Genomic DNA, 20,818 nt, shown 5'->3' on the forward strand with positions numbered 1-20,818 from the left:
GTATAGTAAAATGTATTTAATTCAAAGTTTTGATATGGTATAATTATTTGGCATATATCTGGGGGACGAGTCTTTATGTTATATTAGTAGACCTAGAATGTTCTAAATGTGTAGACTTAAAAGGATATATCTTAGCAATATGTGAAGACAAAGGTGGTTCCCTAGAGGAAAGGCTGCGAAGTTCTTAGACTCACAGAAGTAAGGTGATCCATGAACCCAGTTGAGGGCCAAACAAGTAAGGACAAAGTCTGACACCTGGTAGACAATGATGTCGCAGGCAGAAAAGGCACGTGCACATGAAGTAAATAAGTATCAGGGCAGTGGCACAAAGGATTCTGCCAGCATTGTCTCACAGAAGCCCTAGGGAGGAGTCTGGGAGGGTTGAGTGCAAACAAAGGGCTGGACTTGTGTTGTAAATGCAAGGAGATCGTAGTGAGCCTGAAAGTGCCAGGACTTCCTGGGCACTGCTGACCTGCTAGGTTCTCTTCCACTGATGCCATGATAACCAGCACAGGTAATCGAGGAGCTCAGCATCTCCACTGCCCCCTTCCCATTCTAGCTGGGAGCACTCCCTGTAGGGAAGACAGACCTCGAGGTGGTGGAGTTCACCCTCCTGGTGCTTTGGTTGTTCTCCCTGCCCCCCGGCTATCCTCACTGAGCACGGAGCCTGGCCCCAGTGGGTCTAATGGATTGACAACCGGTTCATCGCCTTTATTATAAGGTCTGTACCTTCAGGGTTTCCTTCTCCTTTTCTATGCGCTGCTGTTCCAGATGTAGTTTCACAAGTGCCGACTCCTTAGCTGAGATTTCTTCTTTCAATTGATCTACCTGATGGGTCATAATCTTTAATTTTCTCTTCATTTCTGTTATTTCATCCTAACAAAATGAAAGGAGATATGTTTGAAAGTGAATTAAATAGACATCATCCACTATGGAAGCTCAAGACACAGTCAAGAGCTTTTAAGGGAGATTCATTTAAAACAATGATTTCCTGACGGATTACAACTGGGTATCTTTGTATCTTGTGCCCACAGACCTCAAAGTATTTCATAGCATTAACTCTCCAAATATTTTCATGAGATAGATGTAAAAATACATAATGAACATGCCATACACATACACACATGCACACACTTTACTCCTCACTGTGTAAGAGACAAATTGGAATCACAACAAACATTTTTAACTAAAAAATTACAAAGCAAAACTCTGCACTTAAATGACAAGAGTATGCTGCTCCCCTCTGAGTCATGATAGCTATTAGCAGTTTTAAAAATGAGAAACAGAGAATGGCAATTCTATATAATAATTAAAACCAGGGCCACGATCTTCACATCTGATCAAGTTGTGTCATTTCCATTTCAAACAATCTGACAGTTCTGCATAAACTGATCTTCTCTTTCAGGAGAATTCCCCGATTTCTTTCTCAAAAGTTCTGCTATTAGAAGAACAGAAACTGCTTTAAACCCAGCATGGGAAGGGAGCAAAATGTAAAGACATAAATATATTCTTTACCTGAGCCTCAACCAGATTTTTACTATACAGATTCCTGTCTGACCTCACAGCTTCATATAGGTTCTGTTGCTGTTTTAATTTAGTCTCTGATTCAGCAATTTTTTTCCTATAGTCAAAAATCTGCATTTCACGAACTTTTATGTCTTCCATGTTCATGAGGACCTGGAGGAGAAAGAAGTAATAAAGATGGTTAAATAGCCCATCTGTGGTTATTGGTTCAGGACAAACAGATTTTGTTATCTCAGGGTAGTGAGCAGAAATGCCAGCAATCAGAAAATCTGACTGTGGCTATAATCACTGCGGTACAACACAGAAGTTCAGCCGAGCTGATTAGGGGCAAACATATACTTTATCCACAGCACCGTTCTGCTCAAGCATGAAGGCTTAGCACAGTTATTCTGTGATCACAAAACAGAAAAGAAAACAAAGAAATTCTTTCAATTCTGAAAACCTCTCTTGCCCACCCCAACCACCAAAAAAGGAAAGGAATAAAAAAAAGCACAAGCTTAAACAGATCTTAACACAAAGCACCACGAAGGGTAAGAGATAGATTAGCTGTTTGGCCACAGTTGTGGCTTTATAAGGTTAACCACAAGAAAGAAAAGTGACCTCTGACATTGATAGCAATCATAACTCTGTCTACCAATGTCAAACTCACTCCCATCAGGGAAACCCAAAAGACTTCATAAAAATATGTGTTCTACTGTGTGGAAAACACTTTGAGGCAAGATGAGATGCAGAAGTAGCTGCCTCTTTTTTGCAAGTATGGAAAACCGAGGCCCAAAATTCCACCATGAGCCAATGCTTCTCGACAAGCAATCCACACAGTAGAAATGACATCATCATGACTCTTAGCTGCAATGACCATGGACATTGATTTTCTAAGGACAAACTTCTTCTAAAATTCCTTAAGAAAAAAAATTTTGCAAGGAAAACTGGTTGAATGAATGGAGCTTATGCTTTAACAACAGCTAGAACACACAAGGAGAAAATTCTTAAGAATATTTCATTGCATTTCAGTAGAATTCTCTTAATTAATGACTGCAGTTGAAGGAACTAAACAGAGAAACACGACAGAGAAAGAAGGAAGGGAATGCACTTGAAGTAACACGGCCAGGGAAGCTTCCTAGAAAGAAGAGATTTACCTAGAACCTAAAGGTCAAAAAGAACTTAGCTCTTTGTCATGCTGATATTATGATTCAGGTTTCGGATACCTGTGAGCATCATGTTCCCAACCCACCCCCCCCCCGCCCCCGCCCCAGTCATTGCAGTAGCGAATCCTTTTACTCTACTTATAGAATTAGTATTCCAGAAAATATATTCTAAGAAATCCTCTTCTAAAGTTTCCCCAACAGAGTTAATGATGGCTGGTGTTTAATATATTTCCCTTTATATCTTTACATAGTGAAGAAGTGTTAGTCGCTCAGTCGTGTCCAACTCTTTGCGACCCCATGGACCAGGCTCCTCTGTCCATGGAATTCTCCAGGCAATGTTACTGGACTGGGTTGCCATTCTCTTCTCCAGAGGGATCTTCCCAATTCAGGGACTGAACCCAGGTCTCCTGCATTGCAGGCAGATTCTTTACCATTTGAGCCACTAGTGAAATCCAATATCTTTCAAAGTTTTCTTAGATTTATATTTAAGGAAGGATGGAATCAAATCTTAATAAATGTCTTTTTAGCATATATTATTTTGCACTGCCCCATCAGTTCTGTTGATCTGATATACTTAGTAACAAACGTCTTCTTTTACAAGTATTCTGATTTTATTTCTTTATTCATAGTCCCATATGCCGTAATTCTGAATAAGTGCATAAATCGGAAATAAACATTTTCTCTTCCTTATTTACTTGAACCTTCTTCTCCCTTCCACCCACATCAGTCCCTCATTGACATAGAAAGAAACCAGGTTAACAATCCAGTATGTGTTCTTCCATATTTTTCTTTGAATTCTGCATGTTCTATTTAGGTCTACTAAGGTCTTTATCATAATAATAGCTAATATTTCTCAGGTACTTTCTATATGCCGAGGATTTTATAGGTATTAATTTCTTTAATCTTCACAAAAATCCTCATAGATGTGCATTATCATATCCCAATTTTACAAATAAGGAAACTGAAGTCAAAATAAGTAATGTAGTTCACAGCTAGCCAACGAGTGAATATACAGGTACAGAGGTTTGTTTTCCTTTTGCTTTCTGAACTTGGTCTTTACTTTTCAGCAAAGTGGGATCCTCTTATATATTTTTATGCACCTTGCTTTTTATACTTTGTGGGAATCTGGTAGAGTAGCTCTAATTCATTCTCTTTAAAAGGGACATAATGTCCTACAGTGTAGGTGAACCCCTCCCCTCTGACGGGCATTCGCTTGGCTTCCATTTTTTTGCCAGTCTGAACCACGCTACAATAAACATTTTATACATGTGTTCTTATGTACTTGTTCTTTTACTTCTGTTGGGATGGATTCCCAGAAGAGGAGTATGTGGCTCAAAAGACATATATATTTTTAACTTTAATAGACACTGCTAGATTGCTTTCAAAAATGGCTGTACATTTTACATTTTCATACCACTAGCAACAGTTTTCTTAATAGAAAACTATCCTTGTGGTTTCAGGATTAAACCCTCTTTGGTCATACTGGATGATTCCTTTTAATGTACTGTTGAATTTGGTTTGCTAGAATTTCATTTAGGATGCTACATGCATATTCATAAGTGACTTAAGTCTATAGTTTTCTTTTTGGTTCTATTTTAATATCAAGATTTCTGCTAGTTTCATAAAGTGAGCTGAGTACCCTTTTGTTAATTCATTCAACCACTCGCCTACTCATTCATTCACTCATTGAACATGCATTGAGAACCCATCTATGGCAGGCACTATAAAAGCACCAGTGATGTAGAGAAAAATAAGATGCATTCCCTACCCTCAAATTCACTTCTAGTGAGTAACTCCACTGTAAAATGATAATCAAGGAATGGATACAACCAATAATCTGAGATATGCACAGGGTGTTATGAGAGAATTAAACCCTGGGAGGGTAATAGGGTGGCCATACACATATCTAAGAAGTTAATATTTGGTATTTACATAATTTGTGAGAACTACCTCTTCCTTCTTGTTCCTAGATCATCCCACCCAAGGACTCATTCATCCCCAAGCTTTCTCCAAGGCCTGGAGTTTTTGTTCATTATCACAGCAGAAGGCATGGGTTAGGTCGGTAAAGTAATGCCAATCAATATTGCCCCCAAGACCAACACAACACTGTAAAGCAATTATCCTCCAATAAAAAATAAATTAATAAAAAATGAAATAAAGAAATTCCAACAGAAAAAAAAATTACCCCCAAGAATACATAATACATTTTTCTAAATTCATACACAGAAAAAAAAATTTATATAGCCTGGGAATTATCTGATTCTTAAAAGTTTGAAGGAACTCAATTCTAAAATAATTAGGCCCCCAGTGACAACACTGGAGCTATTGCTGTCTCAGATGTTTTGGTGGCTTCCATGGTTATTAATCTTTCTATGGTTTCCACTTCTCCTTGAGTCAAGCCTTGATGTGTGTACATATTTTCAAGAAAAATATCTATTTCAACCAATCTTTTACAATTATGCAACCAGAGTTGCACAAAGTATTTTTTTATATTCATTCATTCATTTGTGAATGAATGCTGCACCAGGTCTTAGTTGCAGCACGTGGGATCCTCAATGTTGAAGGCAGCATGTGGGTTCTTTAGTTGTAGCATGCAAGATCTTTTATGTGCAGCATGTGGGATCTAGTTCCTTGGCTAGGGATCAAACCCAGGTCCCCTGCATTGGGAGCATGGAGTCTAAGCCACTGGACACTAGGGAGGTCCTTGTACAAAGTATTTTATATTATTTTACTGTTTTATTTTTATTAATTTCCATCACCCACTTTGTATAGAAAGAAAATGGCCCAAGGTAAGAATATATACAGACTCAGTGATGAATGGCTTGCATTGTTGGTTAAGGGGCTTGAAGGAAGAAGAGGCATGCAGGTAGATCTGAAATGAAGACATTTCACTTCTTCTTCCATCGTCTCTTTGATCTATCCCTTTAGAATCCTTGAAAATGAGTAGCAGGTGGCCTTTTAAGGTACCAGCACTAGCAACTAAAATGTTTAAGTTAGGAACAAATGGGAAACCTAAATAAGGTATCCATTCCTGGATCTGTTACTTGTTTGATTTTTTTAAAGAAAGACACTATCTTAGCCCCAAATGTAGCCTTTCTATGGACATGACCACCTTCGTTGGGGTCAGTGAAATGAATAGATTGAGACTACTTTGAACAGCATCATCAGCATTCAGAATATCAAGCAGCACATCAGAGAAAAAGAAAAAAATTGCTTGTTCAATCACTTTGAGAAATATTACAGCAAGAATAATCCTTTGCACAGACAGAATAATGCTCCAGAGAAAAGACGTAACCAAGGGCATTTCTTTTTGGGGCACCCAGTTAGCCGGGTTCATCTTTTTGCAAACAACAGTACACAAAGTCTAACTTGTTTCCAGATTCTTGAAGCTGGGAGTAGCAGGAACCCATCATGATACCAAAGAGATCAAAGGTTATTTTGTTTAAATGACAGCAAAAATTTTAAAAGTATAGAAGCAAAGGGAAAAGACAATTCACAAAGCAATATAGTTCTAAGTGTTGGGACTCAACTTGTTTTGAGGGAAATCATTCAAACCAATGTCACATAGAGGTTCAAATCCTGAAAATTCATAAAATGTGCAGAGTATTAGGTAGACACAAAACCCTTCATCAGCAAAATGTTCCCAGTTTCAAAGGCAGAGAATGCAGAATGCCAGCTATGGGTCTGGAGCTTAATTAATTGATTATACTTTAGATACCTCAGACCAACTCTGAGATAAATCACATCCAAATATAGAGTTTTATTACAGCCAGAGGGTTGGAAAGCCTAGCATGTGGAGGCCTACTTCAGAGGAGACCAGAAAATGCTTACAGTGCACCATGAGGGTACAGTCTCAGTTTATAACCTACTACCTTTTCTGTTTCTGTTAAAACAACCCGCCGATAGAAATAATAGTGAGATAAAAATCAATAACGTGTGCAGGAAATCTGCAGCCACAGTCAAAACACCATATGTACTAAGACAGGAAGAGAAAGTAGGTCATTGAATTTGGAATCTTTTAACTTGCAATTGATGAAATATCAGTACAATAAACTTTTAAAGTAAGTTTTTCTGACTTGGTGTCAATGGTTTGAATGCTGACAATGTCTTTACTTCCATAATAAAACTGGAAAACTCACTCTCAAAAAAAAAAACTTTGTGCCCAGTCATGTGAAATTTTAAGTCTTCTCTATTTGTCTTGCTTTCTTATTTTATCCTCTATCTCAAATTCAGGGAGGCATATCTATTTTTCTATCTGTTTTTAATAACATGTTATGCTACAAATGAAGGCTATAATATCTGCCTAGGAGGGCTATAGTGAGGATAAAAGTGAGAAAAATTATATTTATGCCATAATATAAGTACCAAGCATATCATAATTTAATCATTTAATAAATGTTAATAGACTATCATGGTATGTTTAACATTATGTGATATTATATAATATTAGCACTTAAAAAACCAACTTGGTTTTTTTCTATGGATCAAATTCTGTTCTCCTCCAGGAAAAGAGTAATCCATAGTACACTTATTTCATTATAACATGAAAAGCTTATAATTTGTGTATGTCCCCTTGAAGGCTCTCTCCAGAGTTCTACCCTATTAAAGATGTTCTGTATAAAAAAACATTAAATTAATATTGAAGAAACAGAAACTTCATTTTATTATGAAGTACCTATTCATTGAATGATATTTCTTTGATCAACTTTTGCTATCCTCACTTCTAAATCCTTGAAAGCACATTATTATTCATTTCTTGGAACCTCTGTCTACAAGAGCTTTGCTTGACATTGTTATAAGGCAAATAAGCAGGGAGCTAAGAAACTTATTGGTAGGAATTCATTGCAAAAAATGCTTTCCAGTATATAAGAAGGCTGGGAGGGGATAGCTAGAAGTTTAATATTTAGAATGAAAAAGAAGAGGGTCCTAAAATGAGCCAAAGGCATAATATGCAGAATGTTCCCCAGTTTTAATCATTAACTAGGAATGATCTTAACCTAAAATTTATAAGTCTAGAAAAGAGTAAATATGGTGGACCATAACTTATAATTGGGCTTCTCTAGTATCTCAGTTGGTAAAGAATCTGCCTGCAGTGCAGGAGATCCGGGTTCGACCCCTGGGTCAGGAAGATCCCCCGGAGAAGAAAATGGCAACCCACTCCAGTATTCTTGCCTGGAAAATCCTATGGACAGAGGAGCTGGTGGGCTACAGTCCATAGGGTCACAAGAATTGGACACGACTTAGCAACTAAACCACCACAACTTATAATGTCACTCTTGGTGCCTCTCAATTTAGCCGAATAATAAAATGTATACTGCAGCAGAGGAAAAACCATGAAGATAAAAAGTGCTGAATATATACTGTATAAAATATCTAGTGGGAAGCTGCCCAAGGAGCTCAGTTTAGTGATGACCTAGAGAGATGGGATGGTGTAGGGGGAGGCTCAAGAAGGAGGGATATATATACACATATAGCTGACTCACTTTGCTGTAAGCGAAACTAACACAACATAGCAAAGAAATTATACTCCAATAATAAAAGAAAAAACGTCCAACTATAAAGAATAAGTGCTGAAATACTGTAGTAGCTTGTCATGGCTCCATGAATTTTTGCTCCCATCACCTCTATGGGAGGAGTCTACTTGCCCTTGCTGTTGAGGCTAGGCCTGGACATGTGACTTGCCATTGCTGATGGGATGTCAGAGAACATTAGGCAAGCAGAGACCCATGAACTGTGCTTGCGTGGTTGGGTCTGTCCTTTGCATTCCTTCCATTCTCCATGAGAACAGTGTGCATATCCTAGAGGATGAGAAGCACACAGCAAATCTGGAGCCAACCCACAGCCTCAGGCCAAGCCCAGGCAAGCTCGGCCCAGATCAGCTGGCCCTTGTCAACTGCAGGTGTGTGAGTGAGAAATAAGTGCTTGTTTTTGCATGCCGGTGAGACCTGGTGGTTGTTTATTATGCAGTAACATCATGGCACATGTTGACTGAGACAAACACATACGGAAAGGCTTGGGATTCTGAGCCATCCAATTCTGGCACAAAAAGGGATCTTCTTTCTCATTTGCAAATGCCAAGTTAAATTAATAAAATGTAATGTAGGGCTTTCAGCAGCTTAGATTTCACCTTTTTTTTCCCTTCTAAATAAAAAGAATCAGAAAGCAAATGTTGACACTGTTTTTGCAGCCCAGAAGGAAGAGGAGATCAGGCCAGAAGTCACTCACAGCTAAAACTGCGAACAATAATTCAGATAACATTGTCCGTCATGGCAACCTATTTCAAAAGAATTTAAAGGTGGGCAGACCCATAAGTTTAAGAAAGTTTAGTCACTCAGTCATGGCCACTTTGTGACCTCATGGGATAAACAGATTACTGAAGAGGAATTTAATATAGATACCTAAAAATAAGTCTTTGACTAGTTGATTCAGTTGTCTAATTATGCTTTCCAATCACCCTTTCAAAATATATTTGAATACCTATTTAATGAATAAGTAACAGAAAGAGCTCAAGAAGACTTGCCCTCAAGGAACTTTTAAATGGCATGAGGCACACTCAGAAATGCAGATACAGTTATAACATCAGATTTCTTCACCTGCCAGAGAGGGGAACCAAGTACAGATGGATTAGAAAACATTTTAAATAAAGCTCTTGTAAGGTTTTATTGGTCCTTGAATGAAGGGCAAGGTTTTTTGGATCAGGATACTAAAGTAATAAATATTCATTTCAGAAAATTTGAAGAACACAAAAGGCACATAAAGGGGTAAATTGAAGACGATCTGTATCCCTACTACTCAGAAATACCTAGTTTTCACCTGTTGATCCATTACCTTCTACTCTTTTTCCTGTTTAAAAAAAAAAGGAACTAGACTTCAGCTTTTTCTTCTTGCCTAACTCTGAGAGTACTTTTCTTTATCATTGTGGGTTAAACAACATACACACACACGACTTTCTCCCAGAGCAGGTCTATGAGATTTCTCCTGTCACTGATTTTGCCAGAAACATGCTCAATCTGCATGTACAGTTCTTTCTTCGTCTCCAGAAAATATTTTCTGTTACATCTTTGATTTGGGGCTCAGTTCCTCCATCAGAGACCAGCAACCTATAGGATGCTTTTTATTCCCTGTCCTTATCTCTTATCCTCTCTTTGATCATTTTTGTCTTTTGTTTCCACCTCTATTCTAAGAGTATGAAGAAAACCTTGGAAGAAAAGCTATGACCAACCTAGACAGCATATTAAAAAGCAGAGACATTACTTGGCCGACAAAGGTCCATCTAGTCAAAGCTATGGTTTTCCCAGTAGTCATATATGGATGTGAAAGTTGGACAATAAAGAAAGCTGAGCACTGAAGAACTGATACTTTTGAACTATGATGTTGGAGATGACTCTTGAGAGTCCCTTGGACTGCAAGGAGATCCAACCAGTCCATCCTAAAGGAAATCAGTCCTGAACGTTCATTGGAAGGATTGATGCTGAAGCTGAAACTCCAATACTTTGGCCACCTGATGCAAAGAACTGACTCATTTGAAAAGACCCTGATGCTGGGAAAGACTGAAGGCAGGAAGAGATGGGGACAACAGAGGATGAGATGGTTGGATGGTATTACCAACTTGATGGACATGAGTTTGAGCAAGCTCCAGGAGTCGGTGATGGACAGGAAAGCCTGGAGTGCTGCAGTCCATGGGGTCACAAAGAGTCGGACACAACTGAGTGTCTGAACTGAACTGAACATTCTAAGAGAACTACTCAAGTTTGCACTCCACTTCACTGATTCCATTTTCTACATCAGTTCTGTTCTTTACTAACTTACTAACTTCAGTGTGGATTTTAAATCTACCATTGCTTGCTTTGGGTTGGTTTGGGGTTTGCATCTGTTTTAGTCTCTTTACAACTGTTCCTTATTTTATCCATCACTTCCTTTCTGTTTCATCTTTGTTTTGTCTTGGAGGTAATGTCATCTTGGACTTATAACCCAGATGATAGTTCTCTGTCCTACCAGGGTCACACTGTTCTTAACCACAACAACAGAACATCTATCATCTTCATTTTGTGTGCTAGGAAGCCCAACATGACACCTAGTATCTCCAAGAATTCTTAAAGGAATTCTATTTCTCCTATTCACTGTGGCTTTGATTTCCTATTTCAATAGAATTCCAGATTCTCGATTGGCACTTTTCTCTGGCACACATGGTTCCTTTTCTCAGTGTGTTACCTCACATCCCACATCCCTCTTCACCCCATTCCTGCCCCACAACGCACAATCCAGCCACAGGGTTGATGCAGACTGTCACCAAAGGTTACAGATACAGAGCACAGTAAAGAACTTAAACTTGACCATCGAAGGTCCCATGCTTAGCATTTCCTCGGTCATTCCTGCCTGGGAACTGGTCCTGTCTCCCAGAAGAGCCCAGCCTCCCTTCTCATCTTCTCCTATTCCCCCCATTTCCTGCTCACCACTGCCCCTCCCCTTCCCAACTGCAAGCAAGTTCAAGGAACTGTGAACTGAGGGCCAGGTGGATTTTCCTCAGTTCACCTCTACTGGCTTTAAAATTCTCATCCTGTGCTCACTTCGGCAGCACATATAAAATTCTCATCCAATCTCTTTTCTTCTATTTTAGCATGCCTTTATGTCAATGTTAGTGTTTATGCCGTTAAAACTTTTCATCTCTGCTACTGACATTTAATAAGAAGTTGAAAATAGCTACATTCAAATGCCACTTTGAACAAAAATTCTGGGTTGTTTATCTACAAAGTAATTAATATATTTACTTGCTTATTTATGAAATGTTCCATAGCATTTACTATGTGCCAGAGATCATTCTAAATACTTTACCAACATTATCTCATTTAATTTTCACTACCCACCCCATGATATAATGACCCCAATCCTTTTCATCTGCACACAGATAAAATTTAGGTCAAACCATATAAATAATTTCATATTTTGTTCTTATCAGATTCATATTGTGACCATGTTCCCCATTTAAAAAATATTTTTCAAACACGTGATTTTAATGGCACATGGCAAATTTGCACAATTTATTTTGAAGACTGCTCTTTTATAAAAATCTTTGCATTCTTATTCTTCATACACGCAGTTTTTACAAAAGAAATTGTGGGGTCAAAAGGATAAACTTGGAACAACTCACTTTAGAAGGAGATGAAAATATCAGTTTCATGACATCTTCCCCCAGTCCCTGGTATTATTCCTCAACTTCCTATAAATAGGATACATGAAAGGGAGCTTTCTGTTTGTGGGAATGAGGGGTGTGTGTGTGTGTGTGTGTGTGTGTGTGTGTGTGACAGTAAAGAAAGAAATACGAGATGGTGTCAAAAAGATATACATGTTTTTAATAATAAGTCCAGAGGTGACACAAGTTGCTGTAGCAACTGATACATGCTGTCAGGAGTTAAGTAAGAGAGAAAATTTGTAGTTGATAAATAATATTTTAAGAACTCGTGCTTAAATTATTTAGGTGAGACATTATGTAACCTTGTGCAGTTAAACATCAGAAATTGTGAAAAACAGTTACCAGCAAAACTTGGTACCAGTATCTCTCCTTCATAAGGGAACAGAGAGAAATACACAATCCTATATTAAAATCAGTGACAGCAATCTTTTTTTATCACCCATCATCTATCTATTTGTTCAACCCAGTTTTGGCGCCTACTATTTACCAGCATTTACTATGTGCTGGAAATGAAGAGAAGAATGAGATAAAGTCCTTGCTCCTAAGAACTCACTACAAACAAGGGTATGAATAAATAAGTACACTAGAAGATGGTAAGAGCTGCTCCAGAAATATCAACAAACCCATTAAGTAGGAAGTGACTAGCTCTGCCTAAGGAGTTAAAATAGGTTTGACCCCAGACATGAGCATTTGATCTGGGTACTGAAGCATGAATAAGAGTTTTCCATTCAGAGAAGGGGGAGGAAAGGGCTTTCCAGATAAAACAGAGAGCTTAGCCTCTGTTGCATAAGTCAGAATATATGAATTGCTGTGTCTTGCATGGGTTACAGGTATGTAACAAAATACTGATTCGCTCTACTCATAGGTGGGCCAGGTGGGACCTGGGCAGCTAGCATCCCTAGGTAAGCCCCTCCAGCCCTGCACAGGCGCATCCCCCTCATTCCCACATACTGTAGACACACTATCTTCTACAATGCTGTGATGCAAAGAATGTTAGGAAGCACTGCCCCAGGTTGCTGAGAGATGACTGGGGTTTGTAAGGCTGGGAGTAATAATAAGATTTCACTGGAATTTTTAACAACTCTGACAGTGTGATGGCAGCCAGGAGTGGCGGGAGACTGACTGCCAGGAAGGAAGACATAGGAGGTTACAACAGATTATATGTTCAGATATAGTCTCTGTCTCACCAGGTAGGGCCCCTCCCTTAGTAGGATCACACTGCTGCCCGAGGATATCAGGATTGACCACGTAACTTCCTTTGATCAATGAAATATGAGTGGACTGGCCCTTTACCCTTCCTTTGCCAGCAGAAGCTCTGAGAGCATATCAAAGGTTTACTATTACACAGATTTCCCTCTATAAGAGGCCAACACATTCCAACAGAGTCGATCTGCAATGAAGAGGACGTGAAGCAGAGCTGTGGCTGACCCTCAAAGGTCATTAATGTGAACAGAACATAGATCTCTGTTGCTATAAACGACTGAGACCTGAGGGTTATTTGCTACAACTTAATCTGATGGATACAGGGGCCAACAAGCTTAGCCACGCTAGAGAACATGAGTGCCTGAAATGACAACTAGTCCTCTCAGAATCAGTAAATCAATTAGTGGAGCTTCTTACATGGTCAAGTTGCAAGAGGAATATGCTGTTTTACAATGGCTTCCAACCAGGGGTATGAGGATCACGGGCCATCTTTTACAAGGAAGACATGTCCTGCCAGGGATGGACTGATCACATGCATTTGTGTTCCTCCAAACTTACATTCTGCAAATATCTAATCAGCATTTGTTTACTCTAAATGGGCAGTAGCTGATTTGATAGCAGAGCTTATTGCCCACTATCTTAAATTTGCATGTGAACCACAAGCGGCAATCTGAAAAATCTGTCTTTGCAACAGTGTGTGGCAATCAGAAATAATGCAGTGATGCTCGACCCATACCATGGAGGACTAGCTTACCTTTTGGGTAAGGTCACTGGCTTCATTGATGTACCGATCTCGCTCCCTTTCCAGTTGAAAGATGATCTTTCTCTGCTTCTGAGCCTCCTCTTTGTAGTTTTGGATTTCTTCCTCCAGATTCCTCTTGGCTTGTTCATGGAGCTTTACCAGGTCTATCTGTTTCTGGGTTGCACTGACCGCCTTAAGCATATTCTGAAATAAGGACAGCACCGAAAAATGTTTGTGAATTTGGTTAAATTTACTTGTTGCCTTAATCCTAAAATAATTAGGTTCATTGTTTGGGAGATGAATAAAAATAATCATATTTTCTACAGAGTACTAAGAGCTTATTATGTTAATTTTGCTCAGAGCACTATAAACACACATGCTGCTGCTGCTGCTGCCGCTAAGTCACTTCAGTCGTGTCCGACTCTGTGCGACCCCATAGACGGCAGCCCAGGCTCCCCCATCCCTGGGATTCTCCAGGCAAGAACACTGCAGTGGGTTGCCATTTCCTTCTCCAATAAACACACATAAAAAGGCACTAAGAGACAACATCCCTAGGAAGTGGGCCTATATTGCTCTCATATTAGGGGTAGGAAACTGAGAATAAGAAGATAAGCTACTTGCCTAAAAGTTCACGGGCTTCCCCAGTGGCTCAGCAGTAAAGAATCTACCTGCATTATAGGAGGAGCAGGAGACACAGGTTCGATCCCTGGGTTGGGCACATCCCCTGGAGGAGGGCATGTTAACCCACTCTAGTGTTCTTTCCTGGAGAATCCCATAAACAGAGGAGCCTGGTAGGCAACCGACCATAGGCTCACGAAGAGACAGACATGACTGAGCACGTACATACACACACACAAGTTCACACAACAGGGGAGTGACAGAGCTAGGATTTGAATCCCAAGCTGGCTGACCCCAAAGCCAATCTCTATTCCAACTCTAGCCTTTCACTTGTGAAGTCAGAACAGCTGAACCTAATCATGTATCACAGGCTTTGACTACAAAATAAAAACCTTCTTATTAAAAATGCAGATAGCCAGAATTAACATATGATCCAACAACATCACTTCTGGCCATCTACTCAAAAGAACTGAAACAGGTGGCCAAACAAAAACTTGTACATGAACATTCAGAGCAGCACTATTCATAAAAGCCAAAAGGGGAAAACAACCCAAATGTTCATCAGCTGAAGCATAAATAAACAAAATGTGCTATATCCATGCAGTGGAATACTACTCATCCACAAAAAGGAATGAAGTAGACACTACGACATGGTTGAAGCTTGAAAATATTATCCTGAGTGAAAGATGTCAGACATAAGAAGTCACACATGGTATGATTCCAGTTATATAAATATCCGGAAGGGTCAAATCCACAGAAACAGAAAGCAGATGAGTAACTTCCAAGGATGGGAGGAGGGGAAAGTGGGGTGTGACTGCCTGACAGGTACAGGGTTTCCTTTTGGGTGATGAAAATGTTCTAGAACTAGATTCATGATGTTTTACACAACATTGTGAATATACAAAATGTCACTAATGGCAAATTTTGTTTTCTGTGCATTTTACTACATTAAAAAAGAATTATAACCTGGTCTTAAAAAAAAAAACACAGATGCTCACATCCCAACTCCAGAGAGTCTGATTCTGTGGATCTGGGATGAGACTCTGGCACCTACATTTTTTTTTCTTTTTGGAAAGCTGCCCTGGTGGTTTCTGATGCTACTACAATGGACGTGCCTTGGTTTGGCTGCGCAAGAAGTCAGGTTGTTCCTCTGGAACACAGAATTAATACAGTGCAACTCTGCAGCCATGCTCATGATGGACCACAGCACATCTGCTTCTCTAGCCACAGCTGAATGGACCCAGCGACTTCCGAAATAGAGCCTCTAGATTTTTGTAACTCAGTAGAAGATGTAAACTCAGGAGCTGTTTGTTGGAGATAGCTTTTTTCTGCCATTTGGACAGGGACACAGAGGAAGAGAGATGATTTCACTGAAAGACAGAAATGAAGCTATGACTCAGCTGGAAGTCTAGTGGTGGAGGGAGAGGGCTTTCTGTGCATCCCAAGAATGCAAGGCCAGGTTTTCCTCGTTCCTGAGGCCCACCTGTATCCTTAGGTTCTATGTTGCTGTTTAGTTGCTAAGTCGTGTCTGACTCTTTGTGAACTCATGGACTGTAGCCTGCCAGGTTCTTCTATCCAGGGGATTTTCCAGGCAAGAATGCTGGAGTGGGTTGCCATTTCCTTCTCCAGGGGATCCTCCCAACCCAGGGATCAAACCCATATCTCCTACACTGGCAGGCAGGTTCCTTACCACTGAGCCACCTGGAAAGCCCCCTGGGTTCCAAGAGGCACTTCATAATCCCTTCCCAAATCTCTAACCAATATAGACCTGCAGTCAGGACTGAAAACCACTGGAATATAAATTGGTTTAAAAAAAAAAGACATGAAACCTTGGTCGGATGACGACGTAGAAAAATGGAAAAGGTCAACTTTACTTTCAAGTACTGAATTAAACATTTGCTCTATGAAAGCTAAAGTCCCTTCAACATGACACTGAGAGAACCAAATATATGAACATTGCTGCCTATCAAAACTATGTCACTCATTCATTCAATGAAGGTGGCATTTCAAGTCAGTGAGGAAAGGATGTATTATCAATAATGGTTGACTGAGCACCTGCAAAGGAGCAGGCGCTCTGTCAGGCACTAAGGATGCAATGGCTGTGAAAGAAAAAAAAGTTTAAAAAGTACCTGCCCTCAAGACGAAGCTGATGCAGTCAAATCAAACAAAGAAGTGTAAAATTAAAGTGTTAGGTGTCCTATTGTGGCAGAAAATCAAAAGGCGGTTTACCAGAACATACAAAATACAAATGGATTAAATGGTGTATATGTTACAAAAAGTTTTTAAAATCTAAATCTAACAATAGTATTTATATTATTTATATTACATTATTTATATATTTATGTTATTTATAAATTTATAGAATAAAGGCACAGTTCTAGGATTATGCAAAAAAAAAATTAATGACTTTCTGAAGGAGTGCTCAGCATGTAAAGGTACTTAATCTTCTACTCTTTTCTGAGATTCCCTTAATAGTCTGCTCTAAGCCACAGGATAATCTACTTCGTTAACATTTATTCATTTCTGGGAAACCTAAATAACTATTAAAATAATAAATATTAAAGTAATAAAAAAATTGAAATGAATGAATATAGCCTGTATCTACTTTGATAAGATGAAGCTCTCTTGACCAAAAGCCAGTAGGCTGTCTGCTGTGGAAGCAGCCTCCCCACTCTACACCTGGCCCATCGCTTCATGCTTCATTCTCCCTGGAGGGAATTCTTGAGCAGGAACACGTACTCTGGATCTTTGAATGCAGTCAATCTCCTCAGAGTGACTGTCAATGGAGGTAACCCTCTGGAAGGGGCCAGGAGAGGAAACAGGGGTGGGGGCGGGGTCTGCCTTGACTGGACAATTTCTAAGCCTCAAGCTCCCCCCAGCCTCTGCCCCAGCTTTGGACCATACTGGGCTCAAAGACTAGGAGGAGTAAGCTCCAGAAGCAGAAACCAAGGCCTCCAACACTCCAGAAAAGATGGAGGAAAGGTTAGAGACTCTTGGAATGGCCAACCGGCCATCCTTTAAACACCTAAAAGTTAAAGTTTATTAGAACTCACTTGTATTTTCTGGATTGGCACAAAATTGCAAATTATAGATATTAAAATCAGAAATCTTTATCAACTGCTTAGATGCCAAATAAGACACCAGCAATAGGAACAGAAACCACAAGGCGCTCTGAAATCTCCTGCTAGTTTATACGATAATTCTTCAAAGTCCCTTTGTGCTCACAGGTGATATTGTGGTTTCAATTCACAATTGAGCACTATTATTAGTTCTAATCAACTTTTGTTTGGCTCAGAGTTTTCTTTCCCCTGCAACCGGTTATAGGCAGATATTATAGCACTAAAGAAAGATATTTATTCACCAGTGTTACTGTAACAAACGCACCTTATTCAATATGTCCCTTTCTCTCAGAAGCTCATCCATTGCTTTCTTATCAAGTTCTGCTTGTTTCTTTGAGGCTTCCACCTCTAAATCACCAGAGAGAAAAACAATAATAAATATAAAGAGAGCCTGCCAAGAAAGAATCTGCCAAAGTGACATGAAAACTGCTTTATATATTTATCTGTAGCTATAAAACTGCTTTCTGTTGAGTGGTACGTGATCTTCATTATAACTCAGTGAGGTAAGTCTTCCCATCCCACTAAAGAGATGGAAACTGAGGCTTAGAGACCCATACACCAAGGGTCTGCAGTCAAGAGGTGACAGGGCTAAGGTTGGGAGTTGGGTCTCTCTGACTCCAAAAAGTCCTAGCTATTTAGTCCCTAAGTTGTGTCCGACTCTTTTGTGATCCCATGGACTGTAGCCCTCCAGGCTCCTCCAGACATAGGATTTCCTAGGCAAGAATACTAGAGTAGGTTGCCACTTCCTTCTCCAGGGGATCTTCCTGACTCAGGGATCAAACTCATGTCTCCTTCACTGGCAGGCAGATTCTTTACCACTATGATGCTAGGGAAGCCCCCCAAGTCCTTGCTGTCTTGAAATATTTTTTATTATACAAGTAATTAGAAACACAGGAATAAATTGGAAAATAAGCAATTCCAAAAAATAAACTAAAGGGAAAATTTTTTTTAAAAATCAGAATCTAGGAGGGGACATATGTATACCTATGGCTGATTCGTGTTAATATTTGGCAGAAACCAACACAACACAATACTGTAAAGCAATTATCCTTCAATTAAAATGAACAAATTTATTTTAAAAAATCAGAGTCTACTTAAGATTTTGATGTGTCTCTTTCCTGACATTTTCCTATGCAAATACATGTGTGTATACAAATACATTTATACACCACATACACCAAGAGGGAGCCATAACACACACACAGTCTTGTAATTTGCTTTTATAAGTAACCAATATAAATAAATACCTCTCTATAATATAAATGTGTATCTACATCAGAACGTTTAAAGACTTCACATTTCACTGTATAAAAATGTTTAATTTATTAAGCCACTCCTTATCGTAACATTTAAATTGCTTTTTATTTTTTGTTTTGCAATTATAAGCAATAATCTTATGAAAGTTCCTGCTCATTTGGTCATCTAGGAGAGGAAGTCCTTGAATCAAAAGTGATTTTCTTTTTAAAGACCTTTTTCTCCAGCTGCCAATTTTCTCTCCAAAAATTAATAGCAGTTTAAATCCACACCCAAACTAGAACTGTTACTACCATTCTCCTTGATCTCTGACAACCTGATAGCTTTTCCTAAACCAGTATGTCTATATTTAATTCACATACCTTTGATTGGTAGTGAAGTTGACTACTTTCTCATGTTTCGTGATCAGTTATTTGTTTTCTGTTTTTCCAATTGCCCACACTAGCCTTCCGCCCATTTTTCTCATGAATTATTTACCTTTTTGTGAATTTGAAAGAGCACCTTATATATATTAATAATGAGGATACTAACTCTTTGGCAATATTTCAGTCAATTTGTCTTCTTATACAGAGTCTTTGGGGGCTTCTCTGGTGGCTCAGTGGTAAAGAATCTACCGCCAATGCAGGAGACACGGGTTCAATCCCTGGGTCAAGAGGATCCCTTGGAGAAGGAAATGGCAACCCACTCAAGTATTCTTGCCTGAGAAATCCCATGGACAGAGGAGCCTCGCAGGCTACAGTCCATGGAGTCACAAAAGAGTTGGGCACGACTTAGCAACTAAATAGCAATAGAGTCTTTTGTCGCTAAAAAAATAAATAAATAAATAGCTTTAATTTCATTAAATCTCTCCATCTTGGCTTTACTATTCCTACATTTGACCTTAACTTTTTTCCCAAAAAGTAGTTTATTGTCTTACTATCATTTTTTAAATAATCCATACTGCACACTGCTATGAAACAACACCTTTATCTTAGATGATAATCACGGGTCTTTTTGTAGCCTTTCCAATCTTTTCCATTGATCTGTTTATTCACGCATCTTCACTAAACTATTTGATTACTAAAGCTTTATAATACATTTAAACACCAGGTAAGGCTAATGCTCCCTTCTCACTCTTCTTTTCCAGAATTTTTATGGCTATTGTCACCTGTTTATTCTTCTGGAGGAACCCTAGAACCAGTTTTCAAGTCCCAAGCAACATAACTCACTGAAATTTTTATTGGAAATACTAAATGTGCAGATTAATTTGGACAGATTTATATTTATATCATATTGAGTTTTCTCATCCAGGAACTTGGTGTATTGGTCCATTTTTCAAGTCTTCCTTTATACCCCTCAAAAGAATTCTGTAATGTTTTATATATATAGTTCTTACAGATATTTTGGTAACTTTATTCATAGATATTTTATTACTTTAGTTGCTATTGTGAAAGGGGGGTCTTCCATCATACATTGTAACTGATTCTTTGTAGGAAAGAAAGCCATTGATATCTATATATTTCTTTTATAACCTGCCACCCTGTTGAACTCCTGTTAGTTCTGGCAATTTTTCAGTTCGCTTCTTGGATTTTGTGGCAGGAAATCATAACATATGGGGGCCTCGTGCTCCTAACCATTATGTGCAATGCCACTGTCTGATAGGGCACATCAAAAGGAAGTGCTCCCTAAGAAGAAATGACGATGCTAACGAGATCTACAAAATAACCAGAAGAGAAAGCACGATGACTTCTTTAAACATGATTTAAGAATGAAGAATTGGGGTCAATACTTAATGGAGAAATTTTTTCTGCACAGCTTAGAACTACTGCCTGCAAAAATACAGAAATTTTAATATAGGAGTGCTTTTGAAATTCACTAAGCCAATTAAAGCTCAACATTCAGAAAACTAAGATCATGGCATCTGGTGCCATCACTTCATGGGAAATAGATGGGGAAACAGTGGAAACAGTGTCAGACTTTATTTTTTTGGGCTCCAAAATCACTGCAGATGGTGATTGCAGCCATGAAATTAAAAGACGCTTAC

At 38.9% G+C, this 20,818-nt stretch overlaps 1 protein-coding gene across 1 annotated transcript in view; it reads right to left on the reverse strand.

Moving 5' to 3' along the window:
- The window catches only part of CFAP58 (cilia and flagella associated protein 58), a 56,979-nt gene that overhangs the window by 12,148 nt on the left and 24,013 nt on the right, over window positions 1-20,818 (reverse strand). Inside the window, exons 8-11 of the mRNA XM_043477271.1 lie at window positions 17,807-17,889; window positions 13,817-14,008; window positions 1,516-1,677; window positions 730-876 (exon numbers count right to left, since the gene is read on the reverse strand). Coding sequence (XP_043333206.1) covers window positions 730-876; window positions 1,516-1,677; window positions 13,817-14,008; window positions 17,807-17,889 — 584 coding nt within the window. The remainder of the gene's footprint in view (window positions 1-729; window positions 877-1,515; window positions 1,678-13,816; window positions 14,009-17,806; window positions 17,890-20,818) is intronic.

The sequence above is a fragment of the Cervus canadensis genome, chromosome 8 (assembly GCF_019320065.1).
Source record: "Cervus canadensis isolate Bull #8, Minnesota chromosome 8, ASM1932006v1, whole genome shotgun sequence".
Classification (NCBI taxonomy): domain Eukaryota; kingdom Metazoa; phylum Chordata; class Mammalia; order Artiodactyla; family Cervidae; genus Cervus; species Cervus canadensis.